At 45.4% G+C, this 21,376-nt stretch overlaps 1 protein-coding gene across 1 annotated transcript in view; it reads left to right on the top strand.

Moving 5' to 3' along the window:
- WNT10A (Wnt family member 10A) overlaps positions 1 to 20,568 on the top strand; it is a 49,116-nt gene extending 28,548 nt beyond the window's left edge. Inside the window, exon 4 of the mRNA XM_040441056.1 lies at positions 19,662 to 20,568. Within this exon, the coding sequence (XP_040296990.1) occupies positions 19,662 to 20,138 (477 nt within the window). The 3' untranslated portion in view covers positions 20,139 to 20,568. The remainder of the gene's footprint in view (positions 1 to 19,661) is intronic.
- Positions 20,569 to 21,376: the final 808 nt, after the last annotated feature.

Here is a 21,376-nt window from a genome sequence, read left to right as displayed (position 1 = left end):
ATATCTGTATGCAGTAATCTCCTGAGCTCCCCCTAGTGGTGGCTGTACATATCTATATGCAGTAATCTCCTGAGCTCCCTCTAGTGGTGGCTGTATATATCTGTATGCAGTAATCTCCTGAGCTCCCTCTAGTGGTGGCTGTATATATCTGTATGCAGTAATCTCCTGAGCTCCCTCTAGTGGTGGCTGTATATATCTGTATGCAGTAATCTCCTGAGCTCCCTCTAGTGGTGGCTGTATATATCTGTATGCAGTAATCTCCTGAGCTCCCTCTAGTGGAGGCTGTATATATCTGTATGTAGTAATCTCCTGGGCCCCCTCTAGTGGTGGATGTATATATCTGTATGCAGTAAGCTCCTGAGCTCCCTCTAGTGGTGGCTGTATATATCTGTATGCAGTAATCTCCTGAGCTCCCTCTAGTGGTGGCTGTATATATCTGTATGCAGTAATCTCCTGAGCTCACTCTAGTGGTGGCTGTATATATCTGTATGTAGTAATCTCCTGAGCTCCCTCTAGTGGTGGCTGTATATATCTGTATGTAGTAATCTCCTGGGCCCCCTCTAGTGGTGGATGTATATATCTGTATGCAGTAAGCTCCTGAGCGCCCTCTAGTGGTGGCTGTATATATCTGTATGCAGTAATCTCCTGAGCTCCCTCTAGTGGTGGCTGTATATATCTGTATGCAGTAATCTCCTGAGCTCCCTCTAGTGGTGGCTGCATATATCAGCATTCTTTTTTTGTATTTGTAGTGTTGTCTGTATAGAGTATAATAGTAGAGGACGGGTTATGCTAGGAGTTGTATTGTTCTATGTAAAGCATATAGTAGAAGTTTAACATGTCATATTCAGTGGTCCGGCCATGTTGGGGATTGTAGTGTTCTAAGTATAGAGTATATAGAATTGCATTATGGTCATGTCCAGTGGCCGGGTCATGTTGGGGGTTGTAGTGTTCTATATATAGAGTATAATAGAATGGTATTATGGTCATGGTGATGCTAAGAGGTGTAGTGCGCTATGTTTGGGTGAATCCTTTCTGTTACCGGCCGTGTATCCCCGAGTCCGGCTGCTGCCTGTATCTGTACCTGCACATTGTTTTGTCTGTGGATAAGTGATCTATCTGATCCCGAGTCTTCTGAGGTTGAGCCGCTGCTGCTGCTCTCATCTTCCTAGCGGTCCCGGCTCTGGCGTTGGGTGGGGAGTATTTGCCTCTGATCTTTGCTCCTCTGTTGTGTTTGATGTTAACGATCATCTTCTGTAATTAGCTGAATCACCTATACGAGCTCCTGTCCTCACCAGCAGCCCCCAGCACACCGGCGCACGGTGGAACATGCCTAGAAGCTGGAGGGAGCGTAGCAGTATGTCCCCATGTGGCAGATACTCTGCAAAATCTGCAGCACATCACAGTAACCGCAAATTGGATGCAATTTTACTATTGCAGTATCCACACTGTAAACCCGCAGCATGTCATTATATGTGAAAGATTTTCACCATAGATTTCACCCTTTTCAATGCAGAGAGGGAAACCAGTAGGACATCCGCTGCAGAATCCAGGGCAAATTTTCATGCAAGGCCTCATGCACACAACCGTATCAGTTTTAGCTGTCCACAAAACACGGAAACCGCCCGTCTGCGTTCTGCAATTTGTGAATCCGCCTGTCCTCCCCTTTGTTAGAAATGCCTATTCTTGTCCCCAAAACTGATGAGGACCGAAACTACGGTCGTGTGAATGAGCCCTGCCAGATTAATTAGTGGATTTGTTGCAGATTCTGCAGTCTACATAATGAAGTCATATGCCTGACAAAGCAATGTTACTATATCCTATGTACAATGTATACAGATCCTATACAGGGCTGGACTAGCCGAGGCGCGGAGGCCCAGAAGATTAACGAGAAATCCATGTTGCGATTTCGGCACGACTATTACACCAAACAGGAGCAGCAACAATCCATCTAAAATGAAGAAGTGCTAAAACTTAAAAGATGGACTTTCTACCATTTTGTGTATAAAGCTCCTGCGTAGACCTATGCGCCCCCATGGCTACAGACCACAAACATAACCACGGTCCTGCTGCCTTTCATGTGTTCCAACAAGCACTTAGGCCTCATGCACACGACCGTATTTTGTTTCCGTGTCCGATCCGTTTTTTTTGCGGATAGAATGCGGACCCATTCATTTCAATGGGTCCGCAAAAAACGCGGACAGCACACCGAGTGCTGTCCGCATCAGTATGTCCGTTCCGTTGCTCCGCAAAAAAAATACTGCATGTCCTATTTTTTTCTAGTTTGCGGACAAGGATAGGCATTATTACTATGGATCCGCAAAAAAAAACGGATACGCAAAAAAAAAAAAAACGGATGCCATACGGGACGTCATCCGTTTTTTTGGCGGATCTGCAATTTGCGGACCACAAAACACATACGGTCGTGTGAATGTAGCCTTACTTAGTGTGTTAGCAAACAGAAGAATGGAATGTGGAAAGCCTGTAACCATGGAGTAACATAGGTCTGTATAGGAACTGTAGACACAAAACGGTAGAACACCTTAGGCCTCTTTCACACTACAGTATGTCCATTTCAGTGTTTTGCGTTCCGTTTTTCACGGATCCGTTGTCCCGTTTTTGGGTTCCGTTGTGTCTCCGTTTCCGTTCAGTATGTCCGCAAAAACCTTTCAGTATGGTTTCCGTATGGTTCCCGTATACGGTCCGTTTTTCACGGATCAAAAACGGAAGCCACCTGTATTTGTGCTCAGCCAAAGTTTGGCAACAAGAAACACATGGCCACAGTGGGCTGGGCCTAGCATTTGTTAATGACGGATCCGCAAAAAACGGATGACATACGGATGACATACGGATGCCTTCCGTATGCATTCCATTTTTTTGCGGACCCATTGACTTTAATGGAGCCACGGACCGTGATTTGCGGACAAACATAGGACATGTTCTATCTTTCCACGGCACGGAAATACTGAAATACTGAAACGGAATGCACACGGAGACACTTCAGTATTTTTTGCTGAACCATTGAAATGAATGGTTCAGTATCTGTTCCGTTTACTGAACTCAAAAAACGTCCAGTATACTGAACGCAAAATACTGTAGTGTGAAAGAGGCCTTAATCACACGTCAGCGTTCGGTCAGTGATTTCCATCAGTGATTTTGAGCTAAAACCAGGTGCGGGACTAGACACAGGACAGCTGCAGATCTCTCCATTATACCTTATGTCTGTGGAGGCTCCAATCCTGGTTTTGGCTCAAAATCACTGATGGAAATCACTGACCAAACACTGACATGTGAATGAGGCTTTAGGGTGAAAAATTGCCACACTGTCAGTTTTTCGTGGCCATTTTGCATCAGTAATGAGTTACAAAAGGCCATTAAAATGGATGTAGTTCATTGGCCTTTTTTTAAATATCAAATGCCCCCCTTAGTGCTCCCAGTATGCACAAAGCTCCTATTAGCCCCCCCCTCCCATTATGAATAATGTACCTCTTAGGCCTCTTTCACACGGGCGAGAGTTCCGTGCGGGTGCAATACGTGAGGTGAACGCATTGAACCCCCACTGAATCTGGAACCATTCACTTTAATGGGGCTGTGCAGATTAGCGTTGATTTTCACGCATCACTTGTGCGTTGCGTGAAAATCGCAGCATGCTCTATATTCTGCGTTTTTCATGCAACGCAGGCCCCATAAAAATGAATGGGGCTGCGTGAAAATCGCAAGCAAGTGCGGATGCGGTGCGATTTTCACGCATCGTTGCTAGGAGATGATGTAAGTAAATTGATAAAAGTCAGTTTACTGTATTATTTCCCCTTATAGCATAGTTATAAGTGCAAATAATAGCATTCTGAATACAGAATGCTTAGTAAAATGTGACTTTAGGGGTTAAAAAATTTCAATTTAATTAACTCACCTCATCCTGTTGTTCGCGCAGCCGGCATCGTCTTCTTTCTTCTTCTTCTTTCAGGACCTGCCAAAGGACTACGGGCGTCAGCGCAGGTCCTGCTGAATGAAGATACAAGATTTCTATCTTCATTCAGCAGGACCTGCGCTGATGTCACCGCGCTCACCACGTGGTCCTTACGTCATCAAAGGTCCTTTGGCAGGTCCTGAAAGAAGAAGAAAGTAGAAGATGCCGGCTGCGCGAACAACAGGATGAGGTGAGTTAATTTTATTTAATTTTTTTTAACCCCTAAAGTCAAATTTTAGTAAGTATTCTGTATTAAGAATGCTATTATTTTCCCTTATAACCATGTTACAGAGCACCAAACCCAAACCCGAACTTCAGTGAAGAAGTCCGGGTTTGGGTCTGGGTACCACAGTCAGTTTTTTATCATGCGCGTTCAAAACACATTGCACCCGCGCGATAAAATCAGAACATCGGAACGCAATCGCAGTCAAAACTGACTGCAATTGCGCACCTACTCGCACGATTTTCCCTGATCGCAGAAGCAATGCATCCAGACCTAATCCGGACACGCTCGTCTGCAAGGGGCCTTAGTGGCACCAAGTATATATAATGCCCCTCTTTGTAGCCCCAGTATATATGATGCCCCTCTTAGTGGCCCAGTATATATATAATGCCCCTCTTAGTGGCACCAGTATATATAATGCCCCTCATAGTGGCCCCAGTATATATAATGCCCCTCTTAGTAGCCCCAGTATGTATAATGCCCCTCTTAGTGGCACAAGTATATATAATGCCCCTCTTAGTGGCACCAGTATATATAATGCCCCTCTTAGTGGCCCCAGTATATATAATGCCCCTCTTAGTAGCCCCAGTATATATAATGCCCCTCTTAGTGGCACCAGTATATATAATGCCCCTCTTAGTAGCCCCAGTATGTATAATGCCCCTCTTAGTGGCCCAGTATATATAATGCCCCTCTTAGTGGCACCAGTATATATAATGCCCCTCTTAGTGGCACCAGTATATATAATGCCCCTCTTAGTGGCCCCAGTATGTATAATGCTCCTCTTAGTGGCCCCAGTATATATAATGCCCCTCTTAGTATCCCCAGTATGTATAATGCCCCTCTTAGTAGCCCCAGTATATATAATGCCCCTCTTAGTGGCCCCAGTATGTATAATGCTCCTCTTAGTGGCCCCAGTATGTATAATGCCCCTCTTAGTGGCCCAGTATATATAATGCCCCTCTTAGTGGCACCAGTATATATAATGCCCCTCTTAGTAGCCCCAGTATATATAATGCCCCTCTTAGTGGCCGCAGTATATATAATGCCCCTCTTAGTGGCCCCAGTATATATAATGCCCCTCTTAGTGTGCATCAGTATATATAATGCCCCTCTTAGTGGCCCCAGTATATATAATGCCCCTCTTAGTGGCCCAGTATATATAATGCCCCTCTTAGTGGCCCCAGTATATCTAATGCCCCTCTTAGTAGCCCCAGTATATATAATGCCCCTCTTAGTGGCCCCAGTATATATAATGCCCCTCTTAGTAGCCCCAGTATGTATAATGCCCCTCTTAGTAGCCCCAGTATATATAATGCCCCTCTTAGTAGCCCCAGTATATATAATGCCCCTCTTAGTAGCCCCAGTATATATAATGCCCCTCTTAGTGTGCATCAGTATATATAATGCCCCTCTTAGTAGCCCCAGTATATATAATGCCCCTCTTAGTGGCCCCAGTATATATAATGCCCCTCTTAGTAGCCCCAGTATATCTAATGCCCCTCTTAGTATCCCCAGTATATATAATGCCCCTCTTAGTAGCCCCAGTATATATAATGCCCCTCTTAGTAGCCCCAGTATATATAATGCCCCTCTTAGTGGCACCAGTATATATAATGCCCCTCTTAGTGGCACCAGTATATATAATGCCCCTCTTAGTGGCATCAGTATATATAATGCCCCTCTTAGTAGCCCCAGTATATATAATGCCCCTCTTAGTAGCCCCAGTATATATAATGCCCCTCTTAGTAGCCCCAGTATATATAATGCCCCTCTTAGTGGCACCAGTATATATAATGCCCCTCTTAGTGGCACCAGTATATATAATGCCCCTCTTAGTGGCATCAGTATATATAATGCCCCTCTTAGTGTGAAGCAATGCATCCAGACCTAATCCGGACACGCTCGTCTGCAAGGGGCCTTAGTGGCACCAAGTATATATAATGCCCCTCTTTGTAGCCCCAGTATATATGATGCCCCTCTTAGTAGCCCCAGTATATATAATGCCCCTCTTAGTAGCCCCAGTATATATAATGCCCCTCTTAGTAGCCCCAGTATATATAATGCCCCTCTTAGTAGCCCCAGTATATATAATGCCCCTCTTAGTAGCCCCAGTATATATAATGCCCCTCTTAGTAGCCCCAGTATATATAATGCCCCTCTTAGTGTGCATCAGTATATATAATGCCCCTCTTAGTAGCCCCAGTATATATAATGCCCCTCTTAGTGGCCCCAGTATATATAATGCCCCTCTTAGTAGCCCCAGTATATATAATGCCCCTCTTAGTAGCCCCAGTATATATAATGCCCCTCTTAGTAGCCCCAGTATATATAATGCCCCTCTTAGTGTGCATCAGTATATATAATGCCCCTCTTAGTGGCACCAGTATATATAATGCCCCTCTTAGTGGCACCAGTATATATAATGCCCCTCTTAGTGTGCATCAGTATATATAATGCCCCTCTTAGTGGCACCAGTATATATAATGCCCCTCTTAGTGTGCATCAGTATATATAATGCCCCTCTTAGTAGCCCCAGTATATATAATGCCCCTCTTAGTAGCCCCAGTATATATAATGCCCCTCTTAGTGGCCCCAGTATATATAATGCCCCTCTTAGTAGCCCCAGTATATATAATGCCCCTCTTAGTAGCCCCAGTATATATAATGCCCCTCTTAGTAGCCCCAGTATATATAATGCCCCTCTTAGTGGCACCAGTATATATAATGCCCCTCTTAGTGTGCATCAGTATATATAATGCCCCTCTTAGTAGCCCCAGTATATATAATGCCCCTCTTAGTGGCCCCAGTATATATAATGCCCCTCTTAGTAGCCCCAGTATATATAATGCCCCTCTTAGTGTGCATCAGTATATATAATGCCCCTCTTAGTGTGCATCAGTATATATAATGCCCCTCTTAGTGGCACCAGTATATATAATGCCCCTCTTAGTGGCACCAGTATATATAATGCCCCTCTTAGTGTGCATCAGTATATATAATGCCCCTCTTAGTGGCACCAGTATATATAATGCCCCTCTTAGTGGCACCAGTATATATAATGCCCCTCTTAGTGTGCATCAGTATAGTCCTGAACCCAAAAAAACAACTCACCCTTTCCACTTGCATGCGGCGGAACAATCGCTCCCCAATGGAGGCAGCAGGACCTGCACTCCCAGCCTGATCATGTGATGTCATCACACTGGCAGCTCAGGGCCTGCTGCGTGCATGTGGCTGAGTGTTTTTTAACCCCTAAAAGGCCTTTTTTTTCTTTTACAGTGAACCTGTTTTAACACCCATTAGATGGTCCCATTGATGTCAGTGGGGTCTGTCTGGCCGTGAAAAAGGACATGTCATATTTTTTGACTGCTACTATTCACTGGATGTTAAAAATGGCCACGTGAACAGCCCCATAGAATTCAATTGGTTCTAAAACCAGACGGCCATCCACAGCCATTATACATGTTCGTGTGAATGAGGCCTTAATCAAGATTCGTAGCAACGTTGTTTATTCTAGATGCATTGGAATAAGTAATGGTGCAAAGATAGACGTGTCTTTTAAGAAGTGGTTCTGGGAGATGCAGGAGAGATGGCATTACAGGACCTTTATGTGACGGCCATATACAAACACCATACGCCTGGCTGCCCCCCGGCCAGCTGGGGTTCCTCCATGTGTCTCCACCTCAAAGCCCCTTTCACACGAGCGAGTATTCTGCAAGGGTGCAATGCGTGAGGTGAACGCATTGCGCCCACACGGAATCCGGACCCATTTATATTAATAGGGCTGTGCACATGGGCGGTGATTTTCACACATCACTTGTGCGTTGCATGAAAATCGCAGCATGCTCTATATTCAGTGATTTTCACGCAACGCTGAATGGGGCTGCGTGAAAATCTCATCGCATCGGCAAGCAAGTGCGGATGAGATGCGTTTTTCACGGATGGTTGCTAAGAGATGTTGTTTGTAAACATTCTGTTTTTTATCAAACTCGTGAAAAACGCATTAAACCGCATTGCACCCGCGCGATAAAAACTGAACAACTGAACGCAATCGCATACTAAACTGATTGGACTTGCTTGCGAAATCGCACAGTTTTTACTGAACGCATCCGGACCTAATCCGGACATGCTCGTCCGCAAGGGGCCTTAAGGGTTCGTTCACATGTTGCATCGACGTTTCTGCAGCAATTTCAGAAAACTGCTTAAAAAACCATAACACAATCACACCGTGTGAATAAACCCTTAAGTTTTACGGTTCAAGAAATACGATTCCGCAAAAAAACAATGGATGATATCTGTGTGACAACCGTATTGCATCCGTTTTTTTTTGCGGATCCATTGTAACAATGCCTGTCTTTGTCCGCAAAATGGATAAGAATAGGACATGTTTTTTGCGGACCGGACATGCGGACATACGGAAACGGAATGCACACAGAGTAATTTCCGTTTATTTGCATACCCATTGAAGTGAATGGTCCCGCTTACGGTGGGTGCGCAATACACTGGACACCGGCCGCGCGCATTCCGCATCACGGACGCGGACCCATTCACTTGAATGGGTCCGCAAATCCGGAGATGCGGTGCAGAACGGAACGGAAGCACGGAACAGAAGCACTACGGAGTGCTTTCGTGGTGTTCCATCCGTGCTTCCGTTCCTCAAAAAGATAGAACTTGTCCTATCTTTTTGCGGAACGGACAGATCGCAGACCACATTCAAGTGAATGGGGTCGTGATCCGCATGCGTTTGGCCCATGGTCGGTGCCCGTGCATTGCAGACCGCAATTTGCGGTCCGCAGCACACGTTCATGTGCATGAGCCCTAAGGCCCCTTGCAGATGAGCGTGTCCAGATTAGGTCCGGATGCGTTGCGGATGCGTTCAGTAAAAACTGCACGATTTCCCAAGCAAGTCCATTCAGTTCTGTTTGTGATCGCGTTCAGTTTTTATCGCGCGGGTGCAGTTTTTCACGCGCGTGATAAAAAACTGAATGTTTACAAACAAAAATCTCTTAGCAACCATCCGTGAAAAACGCATCGCATCCGCACTTGCTTGCCGATGCGATGAGATTTTCAGGCAGTTCCATTCACTTCTATGGGGCCTGCGTTGCGTGAAAATCGCAGAATATAGAACATGCTGCGATTTTCACGCAACGCACAAGTGATGCGTGAAAACAAATGCACGTGTACACAGCCCCATTGAAATGAATGGGTCCGGATTCCGTGCAAGCGCAATGCGTTCGCATCATGCATTGCACCCGCGTGGAAAACTTACTCGTGTGAAAGGGGCCTAAGACTTCTCCAACCCAGCTCATGAGTGGCATCACCCGCCTGACCGCAGCGTTCACGTAGACTGCGCTGATGTCTAATTACAGACACACACCCGCACTGCCACTGGAAGGAAGCAGCAGCCCGAATCCTGAGAGCATCAGGACAGCTCTGACATCGTCTCCAACAGTCGCTTAAAAAGGGCTCGTCTCTGATTAGGGAATAAAAAGAGTCTTTCCATGAGATGTGTCTGGAAATGCAGCTCCAATGCAGGTCAATGTGTCTCCATGGTTACAGACTACAAATAAACCTTGTGTAGTCAGATCATGCAGTTATCAATCTTCTTGCTAATCTATTACACGTATGTTAGGAAGACGTAGGATGCTGATGGAAGAGTGTAAGGCTAGTTTCATGCATAGGTTTTTTCAGACATTTTTGGGGATTTTCACTTTTTTTTGCTGTGATTTTAGGCAACATCCAAATGATATATGGATGTGTATAGCAGGGGTGGCCAACCTGTGGCTCTTGAGCCACATGTGGCTCTTTGCTTCTTCAAGTGCGGCTCTAGCTGTGGAGCCGGGAAGCAGTCAGGCCGGCTCACTCTCCACCCCTAGATCAGATCTCTTTTCCCGATCGGGCAGTGTTGCTACTTTGTAGCTCCAGCTCACTCTCCACTACGTCCTGATGCACACAGTGTGAGAACGTAGTACGTGGAGACACGCACCATGACCTGACGTTGTGCTCATCAGGTCACAGTGGAGAGCGTGTCAGACCTGCAGAGTAGCAGGTGCCCGAGCAGGAGCCCAGTGCCTGATCAGGAGAGGGAAGAGATTTTTTTAAATTATACAACCTTGCATGGGGGAATGATCTAAACATGGGAGGTTCTGATCTGAGCATGGGTGATATGTCCTGATCTGGGCAATGGGGATCTGATCTGAGCATGAGGGGTCCTGATCTGACCAATGGGGGTCTGATCTGAGCATGGGGTTTCAGATTTGAGCATGGGTTTGTCAGGTCTGAGAAAGAGGGAGATCTTAGCATGGGGGGGAGATCTGAGCACTGAGGGTCTGTTACTGGGAGTCTGATCCGAGCATGGGGGTCTTATTTTGTGGGGTCTGATGAAGTTTGGGGATCTTATTTTAGGTCAGATGAGGATTGGGGATATGATTTAGGAGTCTGATGAAAAATATATATTTTCTTTTAGTCTCATATTTTTCTTTGTTAAAACCTCTGTAGGGCGAAAAGTATGGTGACTCGTGTGTAAATGTGTAGTTTGTGGCTCCTCGTAGTCATACTTTTTTTTTTGTTGGCTCTTTGTGTCTGTAAGGTTGGCCACCCCTGGTGTATAGGAACATTAAATGCAGGACAACCTGGCGTTTTTTATAGTGGCTTCACTTTTGCCATTCATAGGGGGCACATGATAAAATGCCAGGTGGTAAAACACACTACATAGGCAATATTGCATAAAAAAAACTACTAAAACACTGATCAAGTTTCAAGACATTAAGGCCTCATGCACACGACCGTTGTTGTGTTCCGTTCCGCAAAATGGGGTTCCGTTGTTCCGTGATCCGTTTTCCATTTATGTTTCCGTGTGTCTTCCTTCATTTTTGGAGGATCACCAGACATGAAGGAAAGTAAAAAAAAATCTAAGACAGGTTTGCCATGCTAATGATAGGAAAAAAACGGACGCGGATGACAATCTTGTGTGCCTCCGTGTTTTTTAGCGGTCCCATTGACAATGAATGGGTCCGCGAACCGTTTTCTGCGAAAATAATAGGACAGGTTATATTTTTGTTGACGGACTGGAACCACGGATCACGGACGCGGATGGCAAACGGTGCATTAGCCGAGTTTTCAACGGACCCATTGAAAGTCAATGGGTCCGCAGAAAATCGCGAAAAACGGCTCAACGGACACGGAATAAAACAACGGTCGTGTGCATGAGGCCTTAGGCCTCTTTCACACGGCCGTTTTTTTTTCCCGTTTACTGGCCGTTTTTTGCGGTCCGTATACGGTCCGTATACGGAACCATTGATTTCAATGGGTCCGCAAAAAAAACGGAATGTACTCCGTATGCATTCCGTTTCCGTTTTTCCGTTCCGTTTTAACATAGAACATGTCCTATTATTGCCCGCAAATCACAGTCTGTGTCTCCATTCAAGTCAATGGGTCCGCAAAAAAACGGAACACATACGAAAATGCATCCGTATGTCTTCCGTTTACGTTCCGTTTTTTGCTGAACCATCTATTGAAAATGTTATGCCCAGCCCAATTTTATCTATGTAATTACTGTATACTGTATATGCCATACAGAAAAACGGAACGGAAAAACGGAACATAAACCGAAACACAACGGAAACAAAAAACGGAACAACGGATCCGTGAAAAACGGATCGCAAAACACTGAAAAAGCCATACGGTCGTGTGCAATAGGCCTTAACAAAACTGTGTGAACCTAATAGCAGGACTACGCAAAGTTTGCAGTCTGTAACCATGGCAACACATGGATTTGCTTTGAAGCTGTAGGAACTAACATTTTTAATTAAGACCATTTGCATAGTGGCTTTATTTTTCTGGTGAAAAATAAAACCAATGGTTGTAAAGCCTTTAACTATATGCAAGAATTAAAGTTCTCTCTCCTGCTGATTCGCCATCATACGTAGATTATAAATCACTTCCTGATATTCCAAAATGGCAGCGCCCCATCACGTTACCAAAGCTTTGATCTTGTCATCGGCTCCATCACAAGACAAGTGCGTCCACTGTTGAGTAAACAGGGTGAACAATGAGCGGCCATTGTGTCCAGGACGGATGCGCAGGAAGTGGAAGTTTGTGTAGAGGCTGTGGAAGCACAAAGTGTCCTGGAGACCCAGATCATGTTGGGGCAGATATATACTGGATACAGTTGGCGGTGACATTTATGATGGTTGTGCAGCCTCTGCCGACCTGGTGCCAGCTGCCAGTGATATGGTCCTGACTCTGGTGCCGTACACCAGGGACTGGTGACAAAAATATTATGGTCACATGTGGTGCCAAGTTCCAGCCTTGCTGTTCAGAGCTGGGCGCTTGTACTGTAACTATCTGCTACAATGTAACACTTTGGTTTATAATTGATACAATAATCAGAAGATTTATACTGATAATTAGAGATGAGCGAATTTCGTGTTATGAAATTAGTTCACGCCTCGTTTGGTAGTAAAAGCTGAATTGCATTATGGATTCCGTTACCACGGACCATAACGCAATTCTATGACGGAATGCATAACGGATTGCCTTTAGAGGACTCCCCTGCGTAACAGACACGGGACGGATCCGTTTTGCGGCCCATAGACTTCTATTATGACAGAATGAATAACGGAAGTCCTCTAAAGGCATTACGTTATGCAGTCCGTCATAGTATTGCGTCATGATCCGTGGTAACGGAATCCATAACGCAATTCTGCTTTTACCACCAAACGAAGCACGAACGAATTTCAAAATATGAAATTCGCTCATCTCTACTGATAATCTCTAGGAGGACATTGGTCATTATTCACTTCTCAACCACTAAAATCTGAAAACCATTTTATAGCTCTTCCCTCTAGGCTGAGATATAGCCATTTAAAGTGACAGGTCAATGGCCTGAGGCTGCACTACTGAATCTGAGGGACAACACGCCCCCTCCTGATTTCTGTCCTTCTATTGGCACATGTGTAAATGTGGTAATTTACTAAATCCAAATGGGGTGTACATAATGACACTGTAGCTGACAGAAATCAGAAGCGGACAGAATCTCTCAGTTGTGTAGCCTGAGGCTTCGGGCCTAGACTCAAGATATAAAAAATTGTTTCCACATTTTATACATACAGGGACTCCTATCATTTCTATGGTTCTCTTTTAGGCTATGTCCACCTTCGGGGGAATTTTAGTTTATTAGCGCATTGTATTTATTATGAGCTAAAAATCAATTTTTCAGTTGATCTTTATTGAAAATATGGAGCCCTTTTCTCTGTACAGAGCTGGGATGCTCTACTAGCAGGATCTTCGTTTTCTCTCTCTTCTGTCAGGCAGCTCAGCTGATGGCTCCTTATCTCTGATCTTTGACATTATAGACACTCATCAAAGCTCAATCCTTATCTTACTGATATGAATGTGGCTTAAATAAGTGTTCTATGACCTCTTAGTAGTTTAGAGATTAGGGTTATTAGATGACCAAAGTAAAAGTGAAAGTAAGATGTACACAGCTAGAAAAACAGTTAACCCTTTGTGACAGAAAAGCTCAATATTTTTAATAAAGACCAATTGAATTTATTTTATTTTTTTAGCCCCAAATGAGTAAAATGCAATCATAAAAAAAATTGCCCCCAAAGGTGTACGTACCCTTGAAGGACACATGCATCCCCTCCCCCTCCCTGCACAATCACATTTATACAGGTCACAGAGCGTGCCCACAACACTCTGCCCTAGAAGTCAATGAGTCGTCTCCAGTCTATGGGTTCATGTGGCTGCTGTAAAGGAAATCTCTGAGTGAACAGCAGCTCAGGTAAGATGGCGGCCCCCATAATCACATACAGAAGATAGAATAAATAAAAATCTACAGTCAGAAAAAAAAAAACAGATTAGAAAAACATAATGTATGTGTTCCAAATAGCAAATAAAAAATCCAGGTGACACATTCCCGTTGAGAATCGTTACAATGTAACAGATACCGTTACATGTGCTTCATCTATAGTCATGTTACATGTATGTTTAATGACTGTCGGTGACACTAGTCACTTGTCATGCCCCAGAGCTAGCGACTCCTAGCATACCTCAAGTGTGACCCTTGACCCTTCTCTTACTTGACCTACCCGTGACCTCCACCTTCACCTGCGGGGCGCGTACCTCTTTTCAGAAAACAACTTGTCAGGAGAGCTTTAAGCTTTCATACCAATTTGCTCCAGGCTTGTTTCCATAAATCTTTAAGCCTTCCTTTTATTCACAAAGTCTCATATTGACAGTTGTAGCAAAAAAAAAAATATATATATATATTATTAACCCTTCATTTCCCAATCACCAAAATCGGGTGGAAGAGGCTTAAAAGAGGTTTTTAAGCTTCATGTGAATGAAGCCTAATCATTGCATGAGAAAACGCACTGCGACTTTCCAATATACTTCCTTTCAATTCCTCATCACTTCCAAGACCTCTGCTTGCTGCCAATATTTCTCTCAGAAGTTTTTTAGTTTTTTTTTAGATAACATTTTTAGAAGACTAAAAAAAAAAACTAGCTGGTGAAAAAGGGTTGTCACCACGCGGGGGCCTCCCTAATCGGATGTGTGGGGCCGGGCGGTTGCAGGGTTTGCTCGCATTTTTGGTTACAAGAGTCTGGAGGGAATTGTTTTTTCTTTTAACTTTGCTTGTTTTGCAATGTGTTTTTTGGTTTTTACAAGTGAAACTATTTATTTTTAACATGTTTCAACTGGAAAAACGACATGTCCAAAAACTGCATAGCTTTACAAGGCGGCAGGGCTGGCCAAAAGCTGCTGTATGTTCTAGCAGGGCTGGCCAACCTGCGTCTCTCCAGCTGTTGCAAAACTACAATTCCCATCATGCCCTGCTGTAAGCTGATAGATGTAGGCTGTCTGGGCATGCTGGGAGTTGTAGTTTTGCAACAGCTGGAGAGCCGCAGGTTGGCCATCCCTGTTCTACTGGTATCCTCTCAGCGCTATTTTTCCCTATCAAAGCAATGGACACCTTGGCAGACCCCATTATAAACCAGTTGGGTCCCTTGGGTGCTGCTGGTGTCTGTCATGTGATCAGTCTGATTTCTGTTTATAACCAACCGACATGAACACTGCCGAGGTAAATCAGCCGACGTCCATGTCTTCTATGGCATTTATCTGGAATAATCAGGCCGGGTTCACACGAACGTGTGTGACCCGTGCCTGTGCTGCGGCCCGCAAATAGCGGGCCGTAATGCACGATCGCCGGCCGTAGGTCAGCCGCATCGGATCGTGGACCCATTCACTTTAATGGGTCCGCGATCAGGCCGTTCCGCTAAAAGATAGGACTTGTTCTATCTATTAGCGGAACGGAAGTACAGGACGTAACCCCACGGAGGCACTCCGTAGTGCTTCCGAGGGGTCCCGTCCCGTGCGGCCGTTCCGCGATTCCGGATTAGCGGACCTATTGAAGTGAATGGGTCCGCATCCGTGATGCGGAATTCACACGGAACTGTGGCCGTGTATTGCGGCCCGCGATTTGCGGGCCGCAATACGGCCACAGATCACACACGTTCGTGTGAACTTAGCCTCAGTCGGATATTGCTCCACGTCTGCTGGGCTATGAAGAGAATGGGGGTTGTGCTGCTATTTGTCGCTGCAGCTGCAAGAGAAGCATGAGAGAGCCGGAGCCCCTCTCTATTGTCCTCTATGAGAGTTAGGGCTCATGCACACGAAAATACTTTTTTTTCCCAGTGTCCGTTCAGTTTTCTTGGCGGCCCGTATGCGGAACCATTCACTTCAAAGGGGCCGCAAAAAAAGCGGAAATGGCTCTGTGAGCATTCTGTGTCTGTATGTCTGTTCTGCAATCAAATACAACCTGTCCTATTAGTGTCCATATTATGGACAAGGACAGGACTGTTCTATTAGGGGCCAGTTGTTCCGTTCAGCAAAATGCGGAATGCACATGGCCGGTATCCGTGTTTTGCAGATCTGCAAAACACCCAATGATCGTGTGCATGAGTCCTTATGGGAACAGCGAAATGGTGGGCCCCCAAAATACATTTTACTGGTGGTCCCTAGGCACTCCTGTCGGACACTGCCTTTAAGCTGCTGCAAATACATGATGGTGAATGGGAAGTGGGGGGATTATGAGCCCCTAGAGTTTAGAAAAGTTCTACTGATACTACTGTATATGCAAGCGAGTGGCTGCTAGTGACTGATCTTATTAAGTGTGAATGCGCCTCAATAAGAACCGATCTGCTGACAGTTTCCATGTTGCATGAGAATATAACAGAAAATGAACTGACAGAAAGGAAAGCAGCAAAAGAGTCATGAAGCGCTGCTACAAATGCAACGGCCGCGGAGCCAATGTGATTCCGCTGGAGTGTTACTTTGTAGCCATTGTTTTCCAGTGTGGAAAAATTATGTGTAATATTATATAAATGACATATTGATGCTCCAGACAATATTGATGTGCAAATGAGAGTTTGCTACACTTGTATCCAACCTGAACAATTCAACATTCTGGACTCCAGACCCGATCCATTTTACCTGCACTGATACATTGCACCGATCTATCAGCACAACATTGAGATTTGTGCTGCTGATGTGGCGGCATGGATCCTGGCAGAGAACAGCCTGACGGAATTCTCCGAATCTGGCACTGCTGGATACAAACTGAATGCCCGCTGGCCTCATTAACTATAAGGGGGTCCGGTGGACATTCCGCCGCATTCCAGCAAAAAATAGAGAATCTGCCGGACACAAACTGCTGCACGCCGTGGTTTATATCCTGCCGATTCCCGTCATTCTCTGCTGGATCAGGCGGCCAGATCTCTGTAGCCTTAGGGCACTTTCACACTTGCGGCAGAGTGATCCGGCAAGCAGTTCCGTTGCCAAAACTGCCTGCCGGATCACTCTGCATGCAAACGGACAGCATTTGTAGGTGGATCCGGATGCGGATCCATCTCACAAATGCATTGCAAGTACGGATCCGTCTGTCTGTTTGTCATATGGACAAAACGGATCCGTTTCTACAAACTGGATTCCAAAAAAGTTGGGACACTATACAAATCGTGAATAAAAACTGAATGCAATGATGTGGAGGTGCCAACTTCTAATATTTTATTCAGAATAGAACATAAATCACGGAACAAAAGTTTAAACTGAGAAAATGAACCATTTTAAGGGAAAAATATGTTGAATCAGAATTTCATGGTGTCAACAAATCCCCAAAAAGTTGGGACAAGGCCATTATCACCACTGTGTGGCATCTCCCCTTCTTCTTACAACACTCAACAGACATCTGGGGACTGAGGAGACCAGTTTCCAAGTTTAGAAATAGGAATGCTCTCCCATTCTTGTCTAATACAGGCCTCTAACTGTTCAATCGTCTTGGGCCTTCTTTGTTGCACCTTCCTCTTTATGATGCGCCAAATGTTCTCTATAGGTGAAAGATCTGGACTGCAGACCGGCCATTTCAGTACCCGGATCCTTCTCCTACGCAGCCATGATGTTGTGATTGATGCAGAATGTGGTCTGGCATTATCTTGTTGAAAAATGCAGGGTCTTCCCTGAAAGAGATGACGTCTGGATGGGAGCAGATGTTGTTCTAGAACCTGAATATATTTTTCTGCATTGATGGTGCCTTTCCAGACATGCAAGCTGCCCATGCCACACGCACTCATGCAACCCCATACCATCAGAGATTCAGGCTTCTGAACTGAGCGTTGATAACAACTTGGGTTGTCCTTGTCCTCTTTGGTCCGGATGACATGGCGTCCCAGATTTCCAAAAAGAACTTCGAATCGTGACTCGTCTGACCACAGAACAGTCTTCCATTTTGCCACACTCCATTTTAAATGATCCCTGGCCCAGTGAAAACGCCTGAGCTTGTGGATCTTGCTTAGAAATGGCTTCTTCTTTGCACTGTAGAGTTTCAGCTGGCAACGGCGGATGGCACGGTGGATTGTGTTCCCTGACAATGGTTTCTGGAAGTATTCCTGAGCCCATTCTGTGATTTCCTTTACAGTAGCATTCCTGTTTGTGGTGCAGTGTCGTTTAAGGGCCCGGAGATCACGGGCATCCAGTATGGTTTTACCGCCTTGACCCTTACGCACAGAGATTGTTCCAGATTCTCTGAATCTTCGGATGATGTTATGCACAGTTGATGATGATAGATGCAAAGTCTTTGCAATTTTTCGCTGGGTAACACCTTTCTGATATTGCTCCACTATCTTTCTGCGCAACATTGTGGGAATTGGTGATCCTCTACCCATCTTGGCTTCTGAGAGACACTGCCCCTCTGAGAAGCTCTTTTTATACCCAATCATGTTGCCAATTGACCTAATTAGTGTTAATTGGTCTTCCCGCTCTTCGTTATGCTCAAATTTACTTTTTCCAGCCTCTTATTGCTACTTGTCCCAACTTTTTTGGGATTTGTTGACACCGTGAAAATTGGAATCAACGTATTTTTCCTTTAAAATTATACATTTACTCGGATTAAACGTTTGATCTGTCATCTACGTTCTATTACAAATAAAATATTGACATTTGCCATCTCCACATCATTGCATCCAGTTTTTATTCACAATTTGTTTAGTGTCCCAACTTTTTTGGAATCCGGTTTGTATTTTTTTCACATTTTTAAAGGTCTGCGCATGCGCAGACCGGAAGGACGGATCCGGCTTTTAATTTCAATGTAAATTTCACTAATACATTTCAATGTAAATTAAGGCCGGATCCGGCATTCCGCCAAGTGTTCCGGAATTTTGGACGGAGATAAAACCGTAGCATGCTGCGGTATTATCTCCGTCCTGAAAAGTCAAAAAGACTGAACTGAAGACGTCCTGATGCATCCTGAACGGATCGCTCTCCATTCAGAATGCATGGGGATAAAACTGATCCGTTCTTTTCCGGTATAGAGCCCCTAGGACGGAAGTCAGTGCCGGAAAAGAAAAACGCTAGTGTGAAAGTACCTTTAAGCTCTTGGATGATTGTCTAGACTGGATACAACTGTAGCAAACTCTCAGCTGTGAGAAGTATCAGGGTGCCCTAGCACGCTGCCGAATTTCCCGCAATGCAATCTGCCACATAAATACATCCCCTATGTTAGCCTATGGGGATGAAAAGTGTCAATACCTGCATTCCGTTCCGCTGCGAAATACAAATTTTTTAGCGGAACAGAACGCAAATAATAATGCTTTGTTGCAGATTTCCTGCAGCTGAATGTCTCCATTCATTTCCGGAGGGATGTAATCCGCACAGAAATTTGCAACATAATTCACAAATAAATACCCACCCTATTCCATTGTGGAAAAATCTGCAACAAAAACTGCAACTTTGTCAAATCTACGTCTGTGAAGTTTGTTGTGGAATATTGAGGAATGCATGTGAGGGCACACTTAGGTTTTAGTGGCTTTTTAGTCTCCCGAAGCATTCGTTCACTGACAGCAAGCATGGTCCCAGAACTCTAAGCAGTCGGTGCTGGAGGACTGATGTAACAGATTTCTTCTGCTCATTTCGCAGGTTGTGATGGATAACATGAAGAGGAAGTGTAAATGTCACGGCACGTCTGGCAGCTGCCAGCTGAAGACCTGCTGGCAGGTGACTCCCGAATTTCGGTTGATCGGCTCCCTCTTGAAGGACAGGTTCGCAGTGGCCACCATGATCCGTCCCCATAACCGTAATAACGGGCAGCTGGGTCAGCTGGACCAGACTCACGGTCCGTACAGGAGGCGAGCCGGGATCACGGACTTGGTCTACTTTGAGAAGTCACCGGATTTTTGCGAGCAGGAGTTACATTTGGACTCAGCGGGGACTCAGGGGCGGATATGTAACAAAACCAGCCCGGGAATGGACAACTGCGAGAGCCTGTGCTGCGGCCGCGGCCACAATATCCTGAGACAGACGCGCAGCGAGAGGTGCAACTGCAAATTCCACTGGTGCTGCTACGTGGTGTGCGAGGAGTGTCAGATCACAGAGTGGGTGAGCGTGTGCAAGTAGAGAGCAGAAAACACACCGCCACTGCGTGCCAGGGGCCGCCAGAGGAGAGAGCGGCAAGTGTGCCGCCAAACAGAGCCGCAGCCCACACTGACCCAGCCATGAGACACGGATCTGAGATATGGCTGGAGCGTCCACAATGGGATTTACTGTAATACATGTATGTGAATCATACCGTCAACGTATGTAGCCTCTTAAAGTGACCTCACACCTTCTACTGCAGACACGAATGTGCAACGTGCAAGGGTTCATCTCTCCAATAGCTTTAGGCTCAGGCACATGGCAGAGCTGTGTGAATGGAGCCTGTATGGCGACACACGTTTGTAGTAGGTACCACTATATGGCACCATTGTACAGCACAAGATTGTGTCCCCTGGAAGCCACGCTATGACCACCACTGGATTGATATGGGTAATATTAAAGGCACACAGGGGTGGCGCAGGACCCATAGGATTCTATGGGTGCCGTATTATGGTTCAGTACTAGGAGCTTACATTAAACCGTATAATGGCGGTATACAAGAACCTTCAATCTCAAAGACATTACAAATCTGATCCCCTTTCTTAGAATAACTGCCTTTCCTCAGTTATTCCACCTGGAAATGTATGAATGCATTGACCAATGGGTGTTGTTACCAATCCGGAGGGTGTTCCTCTGTACGCCCTGACACTGTCCAATCAGATTGTTTAGAGAAAAGCCCCATTGATGAAGGTCCATTCACACAACCGTATTTCTGGGCCCGCATCAGTTCCGCAATTTTGCGGAACGGGTGTGGACCCATTCATTTGAATGGGGCTGCAAAAGATGCGGACAGCACACCATGTGCTGACTGCATTCGTAATTCCGTTCCGAGGCCCCCCAAAAAAGATAGAGCATGTCCTATTCTTGTCCGTGTGCGTTCCGCAAAATGCGGAATACAAACGGCCAGTCCTGTGAATGGACCTTAAGGGCTCATGCACAGGACCGTGCCGTGTTTTTCGGTCCGCAAAACACAGATGCCATCCGTGTGCATTCCACCCATAAGGCCTCATGCACACGACCGTTGTGTGCATCCGTGGCCGTTGTTCCGTTTTCCTTTATTTTTCTGCGGACCTATTGACTTTCAATGGGTCCGTTGAAAACTCGGAAAATGCACCGTTGTTCATCCGCGGCCGTGATCCGTGTTTCCTGTCCGTCAAAAAAATATGACCTGTCCTATTTTTTTGATGGACAACAGTTCACGGACCCATTCAAGTCAATGG

This window comes from Bufo bufo, chromosome 7 (assembly GCF_905171765.1).
Source record: "Bufo bufo chromosome 7, aBufBuf1.1, whole genome shotgun sequence".
NCBI classification, from domain to species: domain Eukaryota; kingdom Metazoa; phylum Chordata; class Amphibia; order Anura; family Bufonidae; genus Bufo; species Bufo bufo.
Note: the sequence above shows the minus strand (reverse complement) of the source record. Positions and strands in the feature narration are given on the sequence as shown.